Raw genomic sequence first — 22,240 nt, 5'->3', positions numbered from 1 at the left:
TGTTTATACCTGGAGTGCTGTGGTCCCAGCTTAAACTCTACCGCCATAGAAGACAGGGAAGATAGGTTTTGATGGATGACCAGAAGTTTCTGTTACATGTAACAACAAATTAAAAATATATATATTGCCAGCTGGGTGTGGTGGCTCATGCCTGTAATCCCAGAACTTTGGGAGTCCAAGGAGAGTGAATCGCCTGAGGTCAGGAGTTCGAGACCAGCCTGGCCAACATGGCAAAAACCCATCTCTACTAAAAATACAAAAATTAGCCAGGTGTAGTGGCAGGCGCCTGTAATCCCAGTTACTTGGGAGGCTGAGGCAGGAGAATCGCTTGAACCCAGGAGGTGGATGTTGCAGTGAGCTGAGCCAAGATTGTGCCACTGCACTCCAGCCTGGGTGACAGAGCAAGAGTCTGTCTCCAAAAAAAAAAAAAAATTATATATATATATAATAAATATATGTGTGTGTGTGTATATATGTGTGTGTATATTATATATGTGTATATATATTGCCTTCTGCAAATAAGGTAAATGCCACATGGTTATATATTCAAAAAATCTTTATTAAGGGCCTACTACGTGCCAGATATTCTTTCTTATATGTGTAAGAAAAATATTATTAACATATTGTGGGTGAAAATATGCAACACTATGAACATATTTTTCATTTTTGAATGGCTTTTACTTTTTCAGACAATAGAAGGCAACTGGAAAAGAGGCAAAGATTCTAACTACATACTGCAGAAAAAATATTCACACCTGTCAAATTCCAACAGCTGTCATTATTGTTGTTCTATGAATAAGCACACACAGAATCCTCGTGGATAGTTCTTTGTCTCTTGGTCTCGTAAATCATAACTTGCTTGTAGCTTTTTTATGAACCTTCAGGAATAACTCTTCAGAGGATGATAATACATCATTAAGATTAAATTGAACCTCAAAGGTGGGTTTTTTTTCCAAAATGATAAATGCCACCAACACTGCAAGGTTTGCCGTCATTCCCCTGATCTGGTAAGTGACACCATCTTCAGGGTTTGTGTACTCAAAGATATGATTAATAAAACGGTGACCAAGACGTGTGACGTAATGCTGGTCATGGACCTGTGGATGCAGGAAATAGGCCAGAGGCACCAGAAATACATCCTTAACTTCAGCAGGATTCGGCTGGGCCTGGAAGTTGTGGTCTATTAAACCCACAAATGGAGTTATCAATGTATCTGTCTAAAAGCAGAAAACAAAATAGACAAATTAAGAAGTGAAGTGATATTATTTCAAATACTAAAATCATGCCACTTCTAGGTGAGCTAAGAAAATACACTGAACCTGGGAGAAGGGGAAGAAAGCTTACTCTGGAAGTAAATTTATGTTCCCCCTAAAATGGGAGTCATCCTGCTCTACCTGAGGTGACATCTATGAGATGACTCTGAAAATGATTTCTTGTATGAACACAAAGTAGTACAATCTTTTGGAATGGCAATTTGGCAGTATCACAAAAATGTGTTCCCTTTGACCTGGGAATTGCATTTGTGTATCTGTATGATAAATTCCTACCAGTAAGAAAAGACACAAGTATAACCTGAAGCATTAGTTTCAACAACAGCCCAAAATTCTCAAGTTATCACTCTTCAATTTATAGGCATTTAAGTTATATAAATTAGGGTTATGTCCATAAAATAGGATACTATGTAGGCTTTAAAAAGAATGGGATAGACATCTTTCCTTCTCAGTAAAGAAAAAAATATATACTTAGGAACAGAAAAGTAAAGTGATATAATACTAGTTATGACATATTCCCATTTATGGAAAAAATTCATAGTACATACACATATATATATAATTATGTGTCTTATATATAACTATATGTGAACTACTTTATATAACACACATGTATATATTACATGGGAGAGGGATTTCTATTTACAACCACAACTGCTTGCAAATGAACATGAGTGGCCGGGTGCAGTGGCTCACGCCTGTAACCCCAGCACTTTGGGAGGTTGAGGTGGGCAGACCACCTGAGGTCAGGAGTTTGAGACCAGCCTAGCCAACATGATGAAATCCCGTCTCTACTAAAAATACACAAATTAGTCAGGTGTGGTGGTGCGTGCCTGTAATCCCAGCTACTCAGGAGGCTGAGGCAGGAGAATTGCTTGAACTCGGGAGGCGGAGATCGCAGTGAGCCGAGATCATGCCACTGCACTCCAGCCTGGGTGACAGAGCGAGGCCCAGTCTCAAAAATAAAAATAAATATATAAAAATAAAAAAGCAAATGAACATGAGTGCTGTCAAATGAAAGACTGTTTTGTTATACCGGAAACCCTGAGAGGGAGGCCTGGGGCTGAGTGAGGAGGTGGGAACTGGTAAGAGCTGCCTGACTTTGTATTAGAAAGTGAGAAGAACTGGAATTCCTGGAGCATCCCAAGAGAAAGTGGGTGGAAAAAGCCAGAGAGGTAGACACATGGTGAGGCTGGGACCTATCCGGCCTGCAGAATGTTCTGAGGGACAGCCAAAGACAGGAAAGCAAATTTAGGAACAGAGACAACTCAGACCATTAACCAAAATAATAGCGAAAGTCAACATTTGGACCAGGAGGAGACAAGAGGACCATAGACTTCATATGTCCTTCGGGCAGGAAATTTGGGGTCATTAAGTTACCCGAGGGCAGAGGCAACATTCTACCAGCACCTAACATCACGCCTGGCATTGGGGAAATGCTTAGTCTCTGAATATGGAGTTTTTCAGGTGGACTCTGAGATAAGGACTCAGATGCAAGTGATTTTTTAAGAAAGTGCTCCCAGGGGAAACAGGTAAGGGGAAGAGGGGAGCAATACTCATAAGGGAAGAAGGCTGGCAAGGGCACCATGGGGTGTTCTGGAGGGTAAATTAATATGCAGTTTGTCCCACATGGAGACAAGGGAGCTGAGATTTCATGCTCCCCAGCCCCAGTCAGTCACTGGTTAAGGACTGCCTTGCCGGAAGTGAATTCACAGGCACTCCCAGCTCTCTGTGCAGGACACATGGCAAGGCGGCTCCGGTATCAAGGGTACCGGTACTCGGAAGAAAGCTGCGAAGTGTTGTCAGAGGCGTTTGAACCAGAGCAACTCCATCTTGAATAGGGGCTGGGTAAGATAAGGCTTGGACCTACTGGGCTGCATTCCCAGGAGGTGAGGGCATGCTTAGTTGCCAGATGAGACTGAGATACAAGTCATAAAGACCTTGCAGTAAAGAAGGCCGTCAAAACCCACCAAACCAACATGGCAATGAAAGTAACCTCTGGGCATCCTCACTGCTCATTATACGATAATTAGAATGCATTAGAATGTTAAAAGATACTCCCACCAGTGCCATGACAGATTACAAATGCCATGGCAATGTCAGGAAGTTACCCTATATGGTCTAAAAAGGGAAGGAACCCTCAACTCTCAGAATTGCCCATCCCTTTCCTGGAAAACTCATGAATAACCCACCCCTTGTTTAGCATATGATCAAGAAATAACCATAAAAATGGCCAACCAGCAGCACATCCTGTTGCTCTGTTATGGAATAGCCGTTCTTTTTTTTTCTTTACTTCTCTAATAAACTTGCTTTCATTTTATGGACTTACCCTGTGAGATCCTAGAACTCTCTCTTAGGGTCTGGATCAGGCCCCCTATCTGGTAACAGTGAGTTATCAGAAGCCCTGGGGTTGTAAGAGGAATATGAAGGGGCCTGGACAGAGCCCCAACAATGTATGCTCAGTAAATATTCGTGGTTGCTGCGACCATTAGTGACCACAACTTATGGGCACCTAGTCTAGTTCCCAACACCCTCTGATTCCTTACAACAATCTGATCTCGAAGAAGCCTTAAGAACTACAATTAGAGACGTGAAGAAACTTGCCCAAGGGCACATCCTGCTGATACTTGGCAGAAACTGGATTCGACCACAGACATGTTGCTCATACTCCTGGGTATATTTCAGAGACCTTTGCAAAAAGTAGTACATAAATGTCTGACAAAAGGGAAAACTGGGGTGGGGGTTGTGGTGTCACAGCCTGCCTGGAAGGTTTATGTAGCAGGTACATACATAGGTGCATACATACATAGGTAGCTACTCTGGAGGCTGAGGCAGGAGAATTGCTTGAACTCGGGAGGTGGAGGTTGCAGTGAGCCGAGATCACTGGGACTTGAGATCACTTGAGAAAAGCCAATAGCACCCTCCCGCTCCCAGCTATGATCTCCAGACATTACCAAATTCCCGAGGGTTGAAAAATCACTCCAGGTTAATAGCCATGTAGATTAGATTATGCTTATAATTATCAATAAATGGCATTTTTGTGATACATTTTAAAAATTAGCAGGGGCCAAAAAACAAAGCAACCCTCCCTTGCGCTTCCGAACACAGCAGACCTTTTTTTAAAGCCTTTGTTTAATCTCACAATCACACCATTTTAGAAATCTCCTGTTCCAGGAGCATCTGGCCCCAGGAATCTCCTGGAGACACTTTCCTGTTAATGCTGCTGAATTCTATCCACCCACACGCAGAACTCAGTAGCACCTGGGGACCTTGGGAAAAGAGTTAATCTCATTTTGGAAACTTTTAATCAGTATAGCTAAATTAGTTAATTGATTTCTAAAGTAAATCCTCCAAATGCTGGTGGATTTGCAGAAATCAACTGAAAAGAGTTCCCATTAGAAAACCAAATGGAAAAGTAATTGACACATTTCGTGTGCAATCCCGTGTCTCTATCTCGCTTTCATACACACACACTTAGAAAACATTTATTGAGTTGCCACTAGCTTCTTGCAAACAAAACCACCCTTGGGTGCTGACCTTTCTATTTTTAAAAAGGACCCAATTAAGACAGACATTGTCTCAGCATCACTGATCTTCAAAACACTGTCCCACCAAGACTCCGGTCAAGTGGAACATAAAGGATGATCTAACCCACTGGTTTTCTAACTGTTAGGCAACTCTGGGAGTGTTCTTTTGAAGTAAAAACTTACCCGAAAGCCCAATATATAAAACATTAAGGCCGGGTGTGGTGGCTCACGTCTATAATCCTAGCACTTTGGGAGGCCGAGGCGGGCAGATCACGAGGTCAGGAGATCCAGACCATCCTGACTAACACGGTGAAACCCCATCTCTACTAAAAATACAAAAAATTAGTCGGGCGCGGTGACAGGCGCCTGTAGTCCCAGCTACTCAGGAGGCTGAGGCAGGAGAATGGCGTGAACCCGGGAGGCGGAGCTTGCAGTGAGCCGAGTTTGCACCACTGCACTCCAGCCCGGGTGACAGAGCGAGACTCATCTCAAAAAAAAAAACAAAAAAAAAACATTAAAAGTTTATACCTACCTCTGATATTGTGTGATGAGAGCACTTCACCTCTGTGGTGTTCCCAAATTATGACCCCAGCTTAACGATGAGAAAAATATCAGACAAACCAAAACTGGGGAACATTCTACAAAATACCTGACCACTACTTCTCAAAACTGTCAGGGTCATGAGAAGAAAGTGTGAGAAACTATCACAGACCAGAGGACTAAGGAGACATGACCACAAAATACAATACAGTATCTTAGATGAGATCCAGGACAGAAAGGAGGACATCAGTAGAAAAACTAGTAAAAAGCAAACAGAGCGTGGAGTTCAGTTAATAGTAACATGCTGACATTGGTTTCTTTGTTGTGACAAATGTATGCAGTGATGTAAGATGTCAACCATAGGGGAAACTAGGTCTACGGTATATAAGAACTCTCTGTACTATCTTCACGACTTTTCCATCAGTCTACAGCTATTCTGAAATTAAAATTAAAGGTTTTATTAAAACATTTATATAGTAAAATCATGCTGTTATCCAAGATCATATTTATTAATACAATATTTACCCCTTCTAAAGTCAATTAGTACAACAATGAGGTTGTTGTGGTGAACTGACAGAAAGTAAGATCTGAAGCTGAGCACAGTGGTTCACACCTGTAATCCCAGCACTTTGGGAGGCTGAGGTGGGAGGACTGCTTGAGGCCAGGAGCTCAAGACCAGCCTCATCGACATAGTAAGACCCCCATCTCCATAAAACATAAAATAAAAAAGAAAATAAGATCTGGTTATATCAGCTCCGAAATTCATTTTTAAAAATATTTTAAATATGTTTTGATGTATATTATAATATCAAGGAAATCCTGATCCAACACAAATGCAGTTATGAATAGTAATAGTTTTAAAAATAGCTTGCCTAGTGATTTCATGGTTCTATTCAATTAATGTATTACAGAGAGGCTTTATTCTATAGTATGCAGAAAAATGAATATCTTTATGGCAGAAGTAATGCATTGGTGGTCTCCAAGGGGCTAAAATTTGGTATCTAGCACATTGGAGTGTCTGTTATTTTTTCAACTGAACTCTCAAAACCAATGTATACTGGAGAAAAATAAATGTGAACTGAATGTTGATAATTCTGAAGCATCTCTCTAGGGTTCTATGGCACCCAGTTTGAAATCCACTGATGGGAGTTCAACCCTTTTATTTCTGGATGGGGAAAGAGGGGTCCAGAGAGGCAAAAGGGGTTGCCCACAGCCACTTGGCTCATGAGGGGCAATGTCTGTAGGAGAACCTGTTCTCTTGACTTTATGTACAGTACTCTTTGGGGTTATGTTTGGAAAGTGTGGAATCCTGAGAACAGTAGATCCACCTGGGGGTGGGGACGGCGCTCATGAGTGTCTGAGGAAACCCTTACATCAATAAGACATGGCACCAGGCAGCAGACAACTTCCACTTGATGAGGATGGAGACCCACTTCCTCCTGGGCTTCCCGGAGAGCCGTGGCTGCATCATCCCTGTCTGTAGGGTCACGCTTACCTCCAGGAAAGCAAACTTCTCCAGGGGCCCTTCTTAGCTGGATAAGGAAAGAACAGCGCTACAATGTGGGATTCTAATTTTGGAACTATTTACGCATTCAACAAATACTGAACTTCTATTTTGTACCAGAGACCATTCCTACCCAGGTGGTGATATCAAGACCCCTATTGCCCAAAAATGTGTTTTCTTGAATCCTTTTTAAGAAATGAACCTTGAAAATTTTTCTCACTGCTAACTTTTGTTCTATTTGTCCCCAAAAGATACCACACACTGTATCAGTGTGTTCTTGCACTGCTATAAATAAATAGCTGAGACTGGGTTATTTATAAAGAAAAGAGGTTTAGTTGGCTCACAGTTACGCAGGCTATACAGGCAGCATGATGCTGGCATCTGCTCGGCTTCTGGGGAGACCTTAGGAAACTTACAATCATGGCAGAAGGCAAAGGAGGAGCAAGCACTTCACGTGGCTGGAGCGGGAGACAGAGAGAGGGAGGGGAGGTGCTACACACTTTAAACAACCATATCTCGTGAGAACTCACTCACTATTGTGATGACAGTACCAAGGGGGAAATCCACCCGCATGATCAAATCGCCTCCCTCCAGGCCACACGTCCAATATTGGGGATTACAACTGAACATGAGATTTGGGTGGGGACAGGATCCAAACCACATCACACACACACAAACAGACTGACATTGCTAGGGGGAAAAGGCTGAAAGAATAATATAAGGGGCAATATTATCAACAGATAATTTTGTTGAGTCCTTTATTGGCTGCTTATCATGTTCTGGGCATGTTGTTTCATAAAGATTTTTCCCATTGGGTCCTCAGAACAGTCCTATAAGCTACTAATGTTTGAATGAGGTGAAATTCACATAAAAGTAACCATTTTAAAGTGAAAAAAAGCAGAGACATTTAATACATTTACTATGTTGTACAATCATCCCTACTATCTCATTCCAGAATATTTCCATCATCCCAGAAGGAAACCCCATACAACAGTTGATTCTCATTCCCCTCTCCCTCTGTCCCTGCCTTCTGTCTCTGTGGATTTACCTAGTCTCGACTTTTGTGTCTGGCATTTTTCCCTTCACATATATTTTGGAGGTTCTTCGTGTTCTATCGTGTATTGGTACTTCCTTTTTTATGGCTGAATAGTATTCTATTGTATGTATAGATCACAGTTTGTTTATCCACTCATGCATTGATGGGCAGGTAAGCTACTCTTTTCTTTACTTTTTTGAGATGGAGTCTCGCTCTGTGTCCCAGGCTGGAGTGCAGTGGTGCGAACTCGGCTTACCGCAAGCTTTGCCTCCTGGGTTCACGCCATTCTCCTGCCTCAGCCTCCCAAGTAGCTGGGACTACAGGTGCCCACAACCATGCCCAGCTAATTTTTTGTATTTTTAGTAGAGACAGGGTTTCACCATGTTAGCCAGACTGGTCTCGATCTCCTGACCTCGTGATCTGCCCTCCTCGGCCTCCCAAAGTGCTGGCATTACAGGCGTGAGCCACCGCACCCAGCCATGAGCTACTCTTATACTATTATTATTTCCACTTTCAGACAAGGGAACTTAGGCTCACAGAGGTTAAATAACCTGACCAAGTTCACTCAGTAGGCTGGAATATAAACCAGTGTTTAATTTACGAGCCTGTGTTTTTAATCAGTACAACATACATTTATCAAAAGTTTAGTAAGACACAAAAAATATAGGCCCTGGAGCTATTAGCATTGTGTTGGCATCTATGTTTATTTTTGCATGTGTTGGTAAAGGAATAGAGGTCTCCTCTTTCCCCGCATTGCCCCCTTCCTTGATTCCATTCCTTCCTGCCTTTACGAGAACTGACAGTGTCTCTATTTATAGCATCCTAAAATTACCCCCTTTCTTATCTCTGTCTTTAAAATTATTTCTCTCATATCTTGGGCAGAAGTGGAGAGGCACAAATCCTCCACTGTTCTCTCTTCTGCAGGGCCAAATATCTCAGCAGAGTGACCTCAATTTCTTTTATGCCCTCTCGTGCCTAGTACCCACTATCCTTTCTCTCCTGAATTGTCAAGGAGCCCTCAGGCTCAGCAAGAGTCCTGGGTCTGCCTCTTTCCAACTGTGTGCAATGGGGTAATGACAGTGTGCTCCTCACAGAGCTGTGAAGATTGTTCCATGAGGATGGAGCGGATGCACGGGAATGGTGCCTGGCCACATTAAATATTTAATAATGAGAACTTGTAAGGTCAGTCCTAGACATTGAGAAGCTCAATCAAGAGATCATGTTGCCACTTTTAGCACCTAGGCCATATATCTATGTAAGGATAAACTAGATGCCTGCAATGGCCTGAATGTTTATTCTCCCACGAATCCATATGTTGAAATCCTCACCCCTAAGGTGATGGTATTAGGAGGTGGGATCTTTGGGAGTTGATTAGGTCATGGGGGCAGAGCCCTCATCAATGAGATGAATGCCCTTATAAAAGAGGCCAGAGACAGACCCTTTGCCCCTTTCCCTGTAAGGACACTGAAAGGATGACTATCTATGAACTGGAACAGGGCCCTCACCAGACACCAAATCTTCTCGCAGCTTGATCTTGGACTTCCCAGCCTCCAGAACTGTGAGAATTAATATCTGTTGTTTATAAGCCACCCAGTCTAAGGTGTTTTGTTATAGCAGCTTGAGAGGACTAAGACAATGCCATGATAAACTTTTTGACATTTTATAGTCTTCAGCCTCATTTGGGCAAGCCTTAAAAAATTTTTTTTAAGTCCTTCTGTGCTGATAAATCAGGAACACTGCAGAAACTGCTGCCATAGCTAAATCCTTGACATCTTCACATCAATTACAGTTGTGAGAACAGGTGAAAAGAAGACTGATGGACATATTTCTACTGTCTTGAACACTCACCACCCACTGCAAATATGTCTCACCAAATGCATAAGAAATACACCTAATGTTATAGCAATCTGAAAAAGTGCTTTATTGTTAGAATGTTCAACTCCAAGGCAGCCAGGGACAGAGGCACCTCCAGGCAGTCATCAGGCTTGACAGAAATACAGACCTGATATGATGCCTGTTTTAAATGTACAGTCATGTGTTACTCAACAACAGGGACACGTTCTGAAAAATGCATTAGGCGATTTCATCATTGTGTAAACAACACAGGGTGCACTTGCACAAACCTGGATAATATAGACTACTACAAACCTAGGCTATATGGTGTAGCTACTGCTTCTGGGCTACAACCTGTATACCATTTTACTGTCCTGGATATTGCAGGCAATAGTAACATAATGGTAAGTATTTGTGCATCTAAACACGGAAAAGGTACAGTAAAAATATGGTATAAAAGGTCAAAAATGGTTCACCAGTATGGGGCATTCACCATACATGGAGCTTGCAGGACTGAAAGCTGCTCTGTGTGAGTCAGTGAATGAGTGGGTGGTGAGTGAATATGAAGGCCTAGGACATTAAACACTGCTCTAGACTTCATAAACACTAGACACTTAGGCTATAGTATGTTTATAAAAATATTTTTCTTTTTCTTTTTTTTTTTTTTTTTTCTGAGACGTGTTCTCGTCTGTTGACCAGGCTGGAGTGCAGTGATGGGATCTCAGCTCCCTGCAGCCTCTGCCTCCTGAGTTCAAGTAATTCTCCTGCCTCAGCCTCCCAAGTAGCTGGAATTACAGGCACCCCCCAGCATGTCTGGCTAATTTTTGTATTTTTAGTAGAGATGAGGTTTTGCCATGTTGGCCAGGCTGGTCTCGAACTCCTGACCTCAGATGGTTCCCTCCACCTTGGCCTCCCAAAGTGCTGGGATTACAGGTATAAGCCACCACCCCCCAGCCTTTTTCTTTTTTAAATAATAAATTAACCGTAGCTTACTATTACTTCTTGCTTTCCAAACTTTTTAATTTTTAATTTTTTGACTCTTTTGTAATAACACTTAGCTTAAAACACAAAGACATTACACAGCTATACAAAATATTTTCATTATATCCTTATTCTAGAAGCTTTTTTCTATTTTTAAGGATTTTTTTTTCTTTTTAAACTTTCTTGCTAAAAACTAAGATACAACACACAGAATCATCAATATCACTGTCTTCTACCTCCACCTCTTGTCCCACTGGAAGGTCTTCAGGGGCAACAATAACATACATGGAGCTCTCATCTCCTACAATAACAATGCCTGTGTTTTTTGGAATACCTCCTGAAGGACCTTACTGAGGGTGCTTTATAGTTATTTTTAAAAAATAAGTAGAAGAAGAACACTCTAAAATAATGATTTAAAAGAATAGTGTAGTAAATTTCATAAACCAGAAATGTCATTTTTTATCAAGTATTATATATTGTGCATAATTGTATGTGCTGCACTTTTAGACCACTGGCAACACAGTAGGTTTGTTTACACCAGCATCACCACAAACATGTGAGTACTGTATTGTGCTATGACATTATGACTGCTATGATGTCAGTTGGCGATAGGAATTTTCAGCTCCATTATAATCTTATGGGGCCACCTTGTATATGTGGTCCATCATTGATGGAAAAACAGTTTTGCAGCACATGACTGTATTTTGAAAGGTTTCAAAAATATCTCATAGCATACCAATTTTATTCAATTTGCCTTGTACACCTATTCCAATTAATAGGTAATAGGAATCGGAAAAGATCATTTTGGATTAGTGAGAACATTACTCTCAAGAAAATGTTATCCTTGGTCTGGGCAATGATTTTTAAAATATGACCCCAAAAGCACAGGCAATGAAAGCAAAAATAAAAACATGGGGTTACATCAACTAAAAAGCTTTTGCACAGCTAAGGAAACACTCAACAGAATGAAAAGGCAATCTGTGGAATGGGAGAAAATATTTGCAAACCATACATCTGAAAAGGGGCTAGTATCCAAAATATATAAGGAACTCAACTCAATATCAATAATAAAAAAAACAATTAAAAAATGGACAAAGGACCTAAACAGACATTTCTCAAAAGGTATATGAAAAAAATGCTTAACATCACTAATCACCAGGAAAATTCAAATTAAAACCACAGAGAGACATTACCTCACACCTTTTAGAATGGCCATTATCTAAAAAACAAAAGGTAAGTGTTGTTGAGGATATGGAAAAAAGGGAACTATCACACACTCTTGGTGGGAATGTAAATTAGTACAATCATTGTGGAAAACAGTATGGAGGTTTCTCAAAAAATTAAAAACAGAACTGCCATATGATCCAGCAATCCCACTACTGGTTATATATCCAAAGGAAATGAAATCAGTATATCGAAGAGGTAGCTGCACACCCATGTTCACTGCAGCATCGTTCACAATGGCCAAGACATGGAATCAACCTGAGTATCCATCAGCAAGTGAATGAAGAAAATGTATATACAGAGAGGAATATTATTCAGTCATAAAAAAGAAGGAAATCCTGTCATTTGTGACAACATGGATGAACCTGGAGGAAATTATGTTAGGTAAAATAAGCCAGTCACAGATGCCACATGATCTTATTCATATGTGGAGTATTAAAAAGTCGGTCTCACAGAAGTAGAGAGTAGAATGGTGGTTACCAGGTGCTGAGGTGGTTTAGGGGGAGGTTGGGGAGATGTTGGTCAAAAGATAAAAAGTTTCAGCCAGCCAGGAGGAATAAATTCAAGAGATGTATTGTATACTATGGTGACTATAGTTAACATACTGTATTCTTGAAAATTGCTGAATGGATATAAAGTGTTCTTAGTGCAAAGATGATGACTATGTGAGATAGTATGTTATGTGTGGTGATATGTTACCATATGAGGTAGTATGTATGTTAATATGTTACTATGTGAGGTAATGTGTGTGGTGATATGTTACCATATGAGGTAGTATATGTGTTAATATGTTACTATGTGAGGTAATGTGTGTGGTGATATGTTACCATATGAGGTAGTATATGTGTTAATATGTTACTGTGTGAGGTAATGTGTGAGGTAATATGTTACTATGTGAGTTAGTACATTGATTAGCTAGATTTAGTCATTCCGTAGTGAATATATACTTCAAAACATCATGTTGTTCAGGATAAATCTATACAATTTTATCTGTCGATTTAAATTTTATTGATTGATTGACTGATTGATTGATTGAGATAGAGTCTCACTCTGTTGCCCAGTCTGGAGTGCAGTGGCATAATCTCGGTTCACTGCAACCTCTGCCTCCTAGGTTCAAGCAATTCTCCTGCCTCAGCCTCCCAAGTAGCTGGGACTACAGGCGTGCACCACCACACCCAGCTAATTTTGTATTTTTAGTAGAGACAGGGTTTCACCATGTTGGCCAGGCTGGTCTCAAACGCCTGACCTCAGGTGATCCCCACACCTTGGCCTCTCAAAATGCTGGGATTACAGGTGTGAGCCACCATGCCTGGCCTAAATTTTTTTTTTAAAGAAAATATGCTATTTTGAAGAAAATATGTATGATGACATGTTACTATATGAAGTACATAGTGATATGTTACTATGTGAGGTAATGTGTATAGTAATATGTTACTATGTGAGGTATTGTGTGTGGTGATATGTTACTATGTGAAGTAGTATGTTACTTTGATGTGAGGTAGTACATTAATTAGCTAGATTTAGTCATTCCACAGTGAATATATACTTCAAAACATCATATTGTACAGGATAAATCTCTACAAGTTAAATCTATTTAAATCTAAAAAGATAAATCTATTTAATTTTGTTTTTTAAAAAGAAAATATTACGCTGTTTTGAAGAAAATAGGCACATTTCTAAAACTGACTAATCAAAAACTATTAGCACTGCAAAGGGCTCTAAGCGCAAAAGCTGTCAGTTATTTTTTTGATAAATAGTATACATTTTTTATTCAATAAAACCTTCTGAAATGCTACTCAGAGGCCAAGTTAAGCTGCCGCCTAATTTCCTAAAACTTCAATCTTTGCTTTGATCTTGAATTTTCTCTTGCCTACTTCCAGTCCCAGAGAACGGGGTGCAGGGAGGAGGGTGGAGGAGGGTAGAAGACGGGACAGAGGAGGGATGTGAGGTCAAGGGTGTGGGGGAGAAGAGGAAGACAGATAATGCAGAGCAGCTAATTCCTGAAAACTATAAAGTGGGTGGCTTTGAAGGCCTGAAGGGCTGTGCCCAGGTGTGCAATGGAGAAAGGGGTTTGCCAGCTCTTTGCTGGGCACCAGGGATCTAGGGTTCTGAGAGGAGTCCCTTATCCAAGGTGGACCCGGACAAGGAGATAACGAAAACATAGGTAGCATCCAACGGCATGCAGCACTATGGCATGCCAGCAGCCATGCTGGGCGTTTTACAGATCTCTTTCAGGCTCAGAACAACCCTGCACATGAGGCGTTGATTTCAGGCCCATTTTAGTGATGAGAAAACTGAGGTGATTAAGAGATTTAAGAACTTTGCAGGCTGGGCGTGGTGGCTCACGCTTGTCATCCCAGCACTTTGGGAGGCCAAGACGGGCAGATCACCTGAGATCAGGAGTTCAAGATCAGCCTGGCCAACCAACATGGTGAAACTCCCTCTCTACTAAAAATACAAAAACTAGCAAGGCGTGGTGGCGTGCACCTGTAATCCCAGCTAATTGGGAGGCTGAGGCGGGAGAATTGCTTGATTCCAAGAGATGGAGGTTGCAGTGAGCTGAGATTGCGCCACTGCACTCCAGCCTGGGCAACATAGCAAGACTCCTTCTCAATAAAAACGAAAAAGAAACTTGTTCAAGGTTCCAGAGTTAGTGGGAGATCGCACATTTGAGAAGGGTTAACCCACTTCTTGCCCTGCCTTCCCCATCCACTGGGGGGATATCTCCTACCAGCCCCCTGCTTGTGTGAGGGGCAGAGCTCCAGTAGAGCTCCAGAGGGAATTTCTCACTCCTACAGCCAGATAGTGTTTACAATCAGATTGAATTAAATCTAAATAGTTTTTTAAAAGTGACCTTAATAATCAACAGGCGAAAGTGGCTCTGGGTGAAACAAAAGAAACTAGAGACCCCCTTGGTTGAGTTTGTAGTATTGTCTAGATTTCCTATATTATTGTTTGTTCAACAATTCTCTTTAATTTATTTATTTATTTATTTATTCATTATTGAGATGGAGTCTTGTTCTGTTGTCCAGGCTGGAGCGCAGTGGCACGATCTCGGCTCAATGCAACCTCCACCTCCCAGGTTCAAGTGATTCTCCCTGCCTCAGCCTCCCCAGTAGCTGGGATTACAGGCACCCACTACCATGCCTGGCTAATTTTTTGTATTTTTAGTAGAGGCAGGGTTTCGCCATGTTGGCCAGACTGGTCTCGAACTCCTGACCTCAGGTGATCTGCCCACCTCAGCCTCCCAAAGTGCTGGGATTACAGGCGTGAGCCACCGCACATGGCCATATCTGATAATTTTTAAAAATATATGTAAGTGCTTCTCCTCTGCTTATTGGCAGAGGTGGGAACAGACACTGGTCCCCTGGTTTCCATTTAAGTATTTCCCCTTGGAACCTGGATTTCTATCATGTCCTGAGTTCACGGCATTTCTGCCTGGCTCAGACTGAACACAATCCACACAAGTCTACTTCCACGTCCACAAAACTCCAGCTGATTCCTCGGCATTTTTTTTTTAAACAAAATACTTTTCATTAGTCTGCTTAAAAAGCCTGTTAATGTATGGCTTATTTTCTTTTTGTACTTGGATAACCTTAAAATGACTGCTTCACCAGGTTTTCCTTGGAAGTTCCCCACAGCAAGGGAAAGTGATTGCGCTCACGGGTGCGGGGGTGATAGAGTTTCGATATTCGTCCTTGCCCAAATCTCATGTTGAACTGGAGTCCCCAGTGTTGGAGGTGGGGGCCTGGTGGGAGATGACTGGATCACGGGGGCAGATTTCTCACGCATGGTTTAGCACCATCGTCTTGGCACTGTCCCCATGATAGTGAGTGAGTTCTCATGAGATCCATTTAAAAGTGTGTGGCCATTTAAAAGTGTGTGGCATTTCCCTGCTCTCTCTTGCTCCTGCTCCCCCTCTACCCTCTGCCATAATGGTAAACTCCCTGAGGCCTTTCCAGAAACTGAGCAAATGCCTGTGTCATGCTTCCTGTACAGCCTGCAGAACCATGAGTCAATGAAACCTCTTTTCTTTATAAATTACCCAGTCTCAGGTATTTCTTTTTCTTTCTTTCTTTCTTTCTTTTTTTTTGAGATGGAGTCTCGCTGTCGCTCAGGCTGGAGTGCAGCGGCACAATCTCGGCTCACTGCAACCTCCGCCTCCTGGTTTCAAGTGTTTCTCCTGCCTCAGCCTCCTGAGTAGCTGGGATTACAGGTGTGTGCCACCATGCCTGGCTAATTCTTTTGTATTTTTAGTAGAGATGGGGTTTCAGCATGTTGGTCAGGCTTGTCTCGAACTCCTGACCTCATGATCCTCCCACCTCGGCCTCTCAAAGTGCTGGGATTACAGGCGTGAGCCACCACACCCGGCCTCAGGTATTTCATTATAGCAATGCAAGAATGGACCAATACAAGGGGTGAGCCAGAAACTCCATTCCCAGCCCATATTTCTTTAAAGTGACATCATTTATCTTAAAACTTCAGGTCGTGTCTGACAGGTCACTTGACACTAACGATGACAGCCAAAACTTACTGAATTCTTGCTTGCCAAGTACCAGGGTTATATAGGTGCTTTACATTTGTTACCCTGTGAAATGCTCATAGCAGCTGTATGAAGCAGTTACTAATGTTTTGTCCTCATTTTACAAGTGAAAAGACTGAAGTACAGAGAGGGTAAGTAACTAGGCCAAAGTCACAGCTGGCAAGGAGAGAGCCTGGATTCAACATGGACAGCTAGCTTTAGAGCCTAGGCCAGTAACTTCTATGCTCTAGTATTTTCACATTATACTGGGGGTGGGATAGTCTAAAACAGTGGCCCTTGGTGGGGGCAATTTGGCACCCTCAATCCTGCCAGGACAGTAGGCAATTCTGAAGACATTTGTGGTGTGTGTGCTACTGGCATACTGGACAAAGGGACAAAGGTGTGTGTGAGCTTGTGTTTGTGAGCTTGTGTTTGTGTGTGCTACTGGCATCTTGTGGGTAGAGGCCAAGGGTGATGGTAAACACAGCACATTATACAGGACAGCCTCCACACCAAAGAATTATTCAGACCCAAATGCCAATAACATCAAGGTTAGGTAACCCTAGTCTGAAAGCGTTTTAAACTGCTTGCTAGCTAAATTCCTTCATTTTCTTGTTAAACCTTCTCCAAGAAACACCATGTTATCCTGTGGCTTGTGGTTGTATGCCTCTGACATCACAATTTTGAAAGCCCTTTTGAGAATTTTGGCATCAAAATGTGTGCAAGTGACAAAATCTCGTGAGGTTTTCTGATGTCCTGAGGTTTAAGGGCAGGAAATTTTTTGTCCACCTACCTTCTCTGACCGGACGGTGAACAACAAATGGAGTTTTCCTTCTTTAGCCACCAATGGCAAAAGGACGGAGTATTTGTTATATGGCAAATGAGAATATTTGCCTCCAATATCATACTTTCTTAAGCGGGCCTTAGCATCATCTAGCAAACTGTTTCTAAAATAAAAACAAAGCAGACAGACATTTTAGAAAGCAGAGTTATGGCAAAAAGCTTATAGTCCTGCCTCTGTTTCTGCTTTGTTTTGTATTTAGGAGTTTGCCATTTCTGACTCTCTGTGTATTTTTCAATAACACGACAGAAATGATACTATCTAAATTGCATGGTTGTTTGCAAGATGAAAATGACAAAAAAACCTTCTAAGTACACAGTTTAGTACACAGGTTCTCTTTGAAACATAAAGTATGGTAAAATGTTTTTTCAATAATGCAATAGTTGAATTTTGAAACCCATAATTATATTCAGAGAAGATAGGTTTGATGAAAAAGTCATTGTTAAGGTTAGAAGGTTAGAAGACTACCTTCTGTTAAGCTGGCCCTTATGTTCTCAAACTCTTATGTCTTCAACTGCTTATAACAGTGGTTCCCAAACTTTAGCAGCAACAGAATCACCTGGAGGGCTGGCTGTCACATAGACTGCTAGGTTCAGTCCCAGACTGTGACTCAGTAACTCTGGTGTAGGGTCTGAGAATTAGCATTTGTATCAAACTCCCACATGATAGCGTTACTGACACTGTGGACAGGGGAACACATTTTGAGAACAATTTCCCAATAATATGCAAGTATTTGGATTTATAACCACAAATGGTGCCCTTTCTATGTGGACTTGTTTTGGTCCTTTTGACAGGTGTGTTTTGCTGCTAGTTTATGTAGTGGGTTGAACAGTATCCCCTCACCCCTGAAATTCATATCTACCCCAAACTTCAGAGTGTGACTTTATTCAGAAATAGGACCTTTTTAGATGTAATTAAAGTGAGCTCTAAATCCAATGACTGTTGTCCTGATAAGAAGCAGAAACGAGCTGAGTGCAGTGCCTCACGCCTCTAATCTCAACACTGGGAGGTTGAGGCGGGAGAACTGCTTGGGCCCAGGAGTTTGAAACCACCCTGGTCAACATAGCAAGACCCTGTCTCTACAAAAGAAAAAAAAAAAAGCATAAATTAGCTTAGGCATGGGGCATGCAACTGTATACCCAGCTACTTGGAAGGCGGAAGTGGGAGGATCACTTGAGCCCCAGAGTTGAAGGCTGCAGTGAGCCGTGATTGTACCACTGCACTCCAGCCTGGGTGACAGAGTGAGACCCGACTCAATAATAAAATAAAATAAAATAAAAGAAGAAGAAAAAACATGGAGAGATGCACACAGCGAAGAAGACCATGTGAAGATGGCGGCAGAGGTTGAAGTGATGCTGCTGTGAGCCAAGCAATGCCAGAAACCACCAGAAACTGGAAGAGGCAAGGAAAGGTCGCCCCCAGACCAGAGTCTTCTAAGGGAGTGTGGCCCTGCCGACACCTTGATTTTGGACTTCCAGCCTTCACAGCCATGAGAGACCATTTCCATTGTTTTAAACCATCCAGTGTGTGGTACTCTGTTATGGCAGCCCTAGAAAAGGAACCGTTGATTTTAGTTTTTCTGTGGGAAGGCAGTTTTGCAGTGGGCAGAATCAGCTATTTAAGATACCCAGAATTGGCTTCAAATGTGTATAGGAGGCCTGGTACAGTGGCTCATGCCTGTAATCTCAGCACTTTGGGAGGCTGAGGCAGGTGAATCACTTGAAGTCAGGAGTTCGAGACCAGCCTGGCCAACACGGTAAAACCCCGCCTCTACTAAACATACAAAAATTAGCCGGGCATCATGGCACATGCCTGTAATCCCAGCTACTCATAAGGCTGAGGCAGGAGAATCGCTGGAACCCAGGAGGCAGAGGCCGCAGTGAGCCGAGATTGCCTACTGCACTGTAGCCTGGGCGGCAGAGTGAGACTCTGTCTCAAAAAAAAAAAAAAAAAAAAAAAGTGTATACAAATGACTTCTCTGAGTTTCATCTTCATTTGTGTCAGGCTTGAGGATATTTATGAAGATTAAATGATGCAGTTCATATACTGTGGCTGGCACACAGCTGGTGCTCAGTGAATGGTAACCACTGTCATAAATCTCCCCATCATTAGATAAGCAGTTGTTTGCAGGAGGTATTTGATATTTTTTGCCTCTTTCTAGATGGCAGGGTGCTCACCAGATGTGGTTGGGTAACAGCAGTGTATTTCAAAAACCAAATGGCCAGAAAAAAAATCAGTGAATGCTGGCACAGGGATTGCACAGTGCATCTGATGCACGCAGGCCCGCCTCCAGAAAAGGAAACTGTGGGCTGGTGGCTTTTAACCACCCAGAAACCACAGAACTGACCAGAGAAACCAGCCAAAGTAAAAGGCTGCAAAAACGTTATCTGTCCACTTTAGGGGCTGGCCGCTGGAATAATCACCAAGATTTCAACAGCAGTAGCAGCCACCCCGTTCTGAGCATGGTCTCACTTTTCACGTTTCTCATTTTATCCTCACAACAGCCCGGCAAGTGATCACAGGGTCACCTCCAGGCTCAGAGAGTTTACGAAACTGACAGACCCAAGGTCACAACTGAAAGTAGCCACCGGGGGACTTGAATCCGGGGCTGCCTGGTGCGGGGCTGTGCCACCGTCGGGGGTCCTGGGGTCCAACTCTGGAGACGCGGATTGCAGAACAGCCAAGCCGGCTGGGAAGGGGAGCAGCGTGTACGTAAACCATAGTGGCTTAAGCCGGCTCTGTTCCTGGCCAGAGTAGTGCAAAGGTTCGGGGACCCTGCGGGTTGCTGGAAGCGAATGCTCCCATCCGGCGCTCGCAGGTGGACTGGCGAGAGCTGCAAAATCAGTCCCGGCCAAAAGGCCCCGGTGGCCTCCGCTGCGATCAAGGCCGGGCCTGACCAAGATCGGGGTGCCAGGGCCCGGAAAGCCTTTACCTGACTGGCTCCTGGGGAAGACCAGGTCGTGACATTGCCCGGGGGAATGTTTGTTTCCGGGCGGACTCCTCGGAGCTGCTCGGTCGGTCGCGCTTGCGCAGAGCAGCTCTGGGCTTGGGAGCGGCCTAAAGCCAGAGAGGGGGGCGGGGCTTAGCAAGGAGGAGGGGTGGAGTCTGGGGGCGGAGACAGGGGCGGGGCGGTGCTAGATCTGGGGTCGAAGGCAGGGATCGGGGCGGGGAGGGGCGGGGCTTATAGCCAGAGGCGGGACTTGAGGTGGGGAGAGGCGCGGGGCGGGGCTTAGGGCCGGGTCTCCCTGGTTGCGCAAAGCAGTCTCTGCCGGGCTCCTTGGGCTTTTATGGAAGCAAGAGGCATAGGAGGAGTTGTGGAATTTAGAGCTGGAAGAGTTAAAAAAAAAAAAAAAAAAAAATACAGTGCTGGTGAGGTGATAAGATTTTACACTCGCATCTACTGTTGCTGGAAGGTTAAGGTGATTCATTCAACTTTTTTGAACTGCTGTCAGCACCTGTTTACCGCCCACCTGTATGCACGGGGTGCAGATCCCACAGCTAGCGAAAAGACACGTGGAGCTCACAGTCAAATGGTAGAAACATAAATTAATCACACAGGGCTGGATGCAGTGGCGTATGCTTGTAATCCCAACACTTTGGGAGGCCAAGAGGGGAGGATCACTTGAATCCAGGAGTTCGAGCCCAGCCTGAGCAACATGGCGAAACCCCATCTCTACAAAATAAAAACAAAATACTAGCCAGGCGTGGTGGCACGCACCTGTGGTCCCAGTTACTCAAGAGGCTGAGGTGGGAGGATCGCTTGACCCCAGGAGGTCGAAGCTGCAGTGAGCCGTGATAGCACCACTGCACTCCAGCCTGACAGAGGTAGACCGTCTCAAAAATAAGAAGAAGATAAAAAGTTTTTAATGCAAAAAAAAAAAAAAAAAAAAATCACACAGATAAAGCAGCGGCCTTTGGTCCTTCTAGAGCGTGTGAAGGAGAAATGCGACCCAATTAGGAGACAGAAGAGGCTTGGTAGAGGAAATAGAAGTGCAGCTCATCTTGAAAGCAGCAGTTCTCAAAGTGTGGTCCTCAGACCAGCAGCATCAGGATCACTTTGGTCCTGTTAAAAATGTGGACTCTGGGCCAGGCGCGGTGGCTCACACCTGTAATCCCAGCACTTTGGGAGGCCAAGTCGGGTGGATCACCTAAGGTCAGGAGTTTGAGACCAGCCTGGCCAACATGGTGAAACCCCGTCTCTACTAAAAATACAAAAATCAGCCAGTGACGGGCGCCTGTAATCCCAGCCACTAGTAGGCTGAGGCAGGAGAATCGCTTGAACCTGGGAGGCCGAGTTTGCAGTGGGCCGAGATCGCGCCATTGCACTCCAGCCTAGGCAAGAAACGCGAAACTCTGTCTCAAAAAAACAAAATAAAACAAAACAAACAAACAAAAAAAAAAACAAAGAAAGAAAGGAAAGAAAGAAAAGAGAAAAGAAAAGAAAAAAAAGACGAAAAGAAAAGAAAAGAGAAGAGAAGAAAAGAAAAGAAAAGAAAAAAGAAAAGAAAAGAAAAAAGGTGGACTTTGGGGCCCATGCCACAACTGCTGAATCAGAAGCCAGGTGTCAGGCCCAGTGATCTGTGCTGTAAGGGGATTCTGATGCTCTGTGCGGGACAGTGGAGATAAATGAGGAAAAAGGCAAGGAATAGTGTTCAAGGAAGAGGGCAAAGTTTGTGCAAAGACAGCAGAAAGGGGCTGGAGAACAGTATGTGTGAAGGAGCCTGGTGTGAGCTGAGAATCCAGGGGTCAGTGTAGAGCTGACTTCTCCCTTAGAGGCACAGGAGGCACACAGTAATTTTAGGGACCTGTGAAAATGTTTTAATTGTAATTTCTTTTTAAATTAGAAGAAGAAAAGGAACGTAATAAAAGCGATATATAATAATGAATCCAGCTTGGATGACAGTCATTTTATGAATGCAGTCATAAAATATTCATTTTTTAAAATTATTTTTTGGAAGAAG

At 43.0% G+C, this 22,240-nt stretch overlaps 1 protein-coding gene across 4 annotated transcripts; it reads right to left on the bottom strand.

The window, feature by feature from the left end:
• Positions 1 to 538: 538 nt before the first annotated feature.
• NUDT7 (nudix hydrolase 7) lies at positions 539 to 20,319 on the bottom strand. 4 transcript variants are annotated; one of them, XM_054453655.2, is made up of 5 exons: positions 20,212 to 20,319; positions 17,232 to 17,385; positions 6,712 to 6,870; positions 5,952 to 6,045; positions 550 to 1,217 (listed from the first exon to the last, which is right to left on the bottom strand). In XM_054453655.2, the coding sequence occupies exons 1-5, from the start codon at positions 20,244 to 20,246 to the stop codon at positions 1,147 to 1,149; spliced, it is 513 nt and encodes a 170-aa protein (XP_054309630.1). In that variant the 5' UTR covers positions 20,247 to 20,319; the 3' UTR covers positions 550 to 1,146. The 4 variants fall into 4 exon arrangements, with proteins under 4 accessions (XP_054309627.1, XP_054309628.1, XP_054309630.1 ...); XM_054453652.1 differs by lacking the exon at positions 5,952 to 6,045 and having other exon boundaries at positions 539 to 1,217; XM_054453654.2 differs by lacking the exons at positions 5,952 to 6,045; positions 6,712 to 6,870 and adding an exon at positions 7,187 to 7,300.
• Positions 20,320 to 22,240: the final 1,921 nt, after the last annotated feature.

This window comes from Pongo pygmaeus, chromosome 18, assembly GCF_028885625.2.
Source record: "Pongo pygmaeus isolate AG05252 chromosome 18, NHGRI_mPonPyg2-v2.0_pri, whole genome shotgun sequence".
In the NCBI taxonomy this organism is placed as follows: Eukaryota; Metazoa; Chordata; class Mammalia; order Primates; family Hominidae; genus Pongo; species Pongo pygmaeus.
The sequence above is the reverse complement of the archived record's forward strand: the minus strand, read 5'-3'. Positions and strand labels throughout refer to the sequence as shown.

Excerpts from the sequence above, each read along its gene's own strand:
- NUDT7 (XM_054453652.1), bottom strand. The coding sequence starts at position 20,246 with ATGTCACGACCTGGTCTTCCCCAGGAGCCAGTCAG. Across the intron at positions 17,386-20,211 it reads CTTCCCCAGGAGCCAGTCAG|AAACAGTTTGCTAGATGATG; the intron begins GTAAAGGCTTTC and ends TTTTTATTTTAG. Across the intron at positions 6,871-17,231 it reads TCACCGTCCGGTCAGAGAAG|CTAAGAAGGGCCCCTGGAGA; the intron begins GTAGGTGGACAA and ends TTCCTTATCCAG.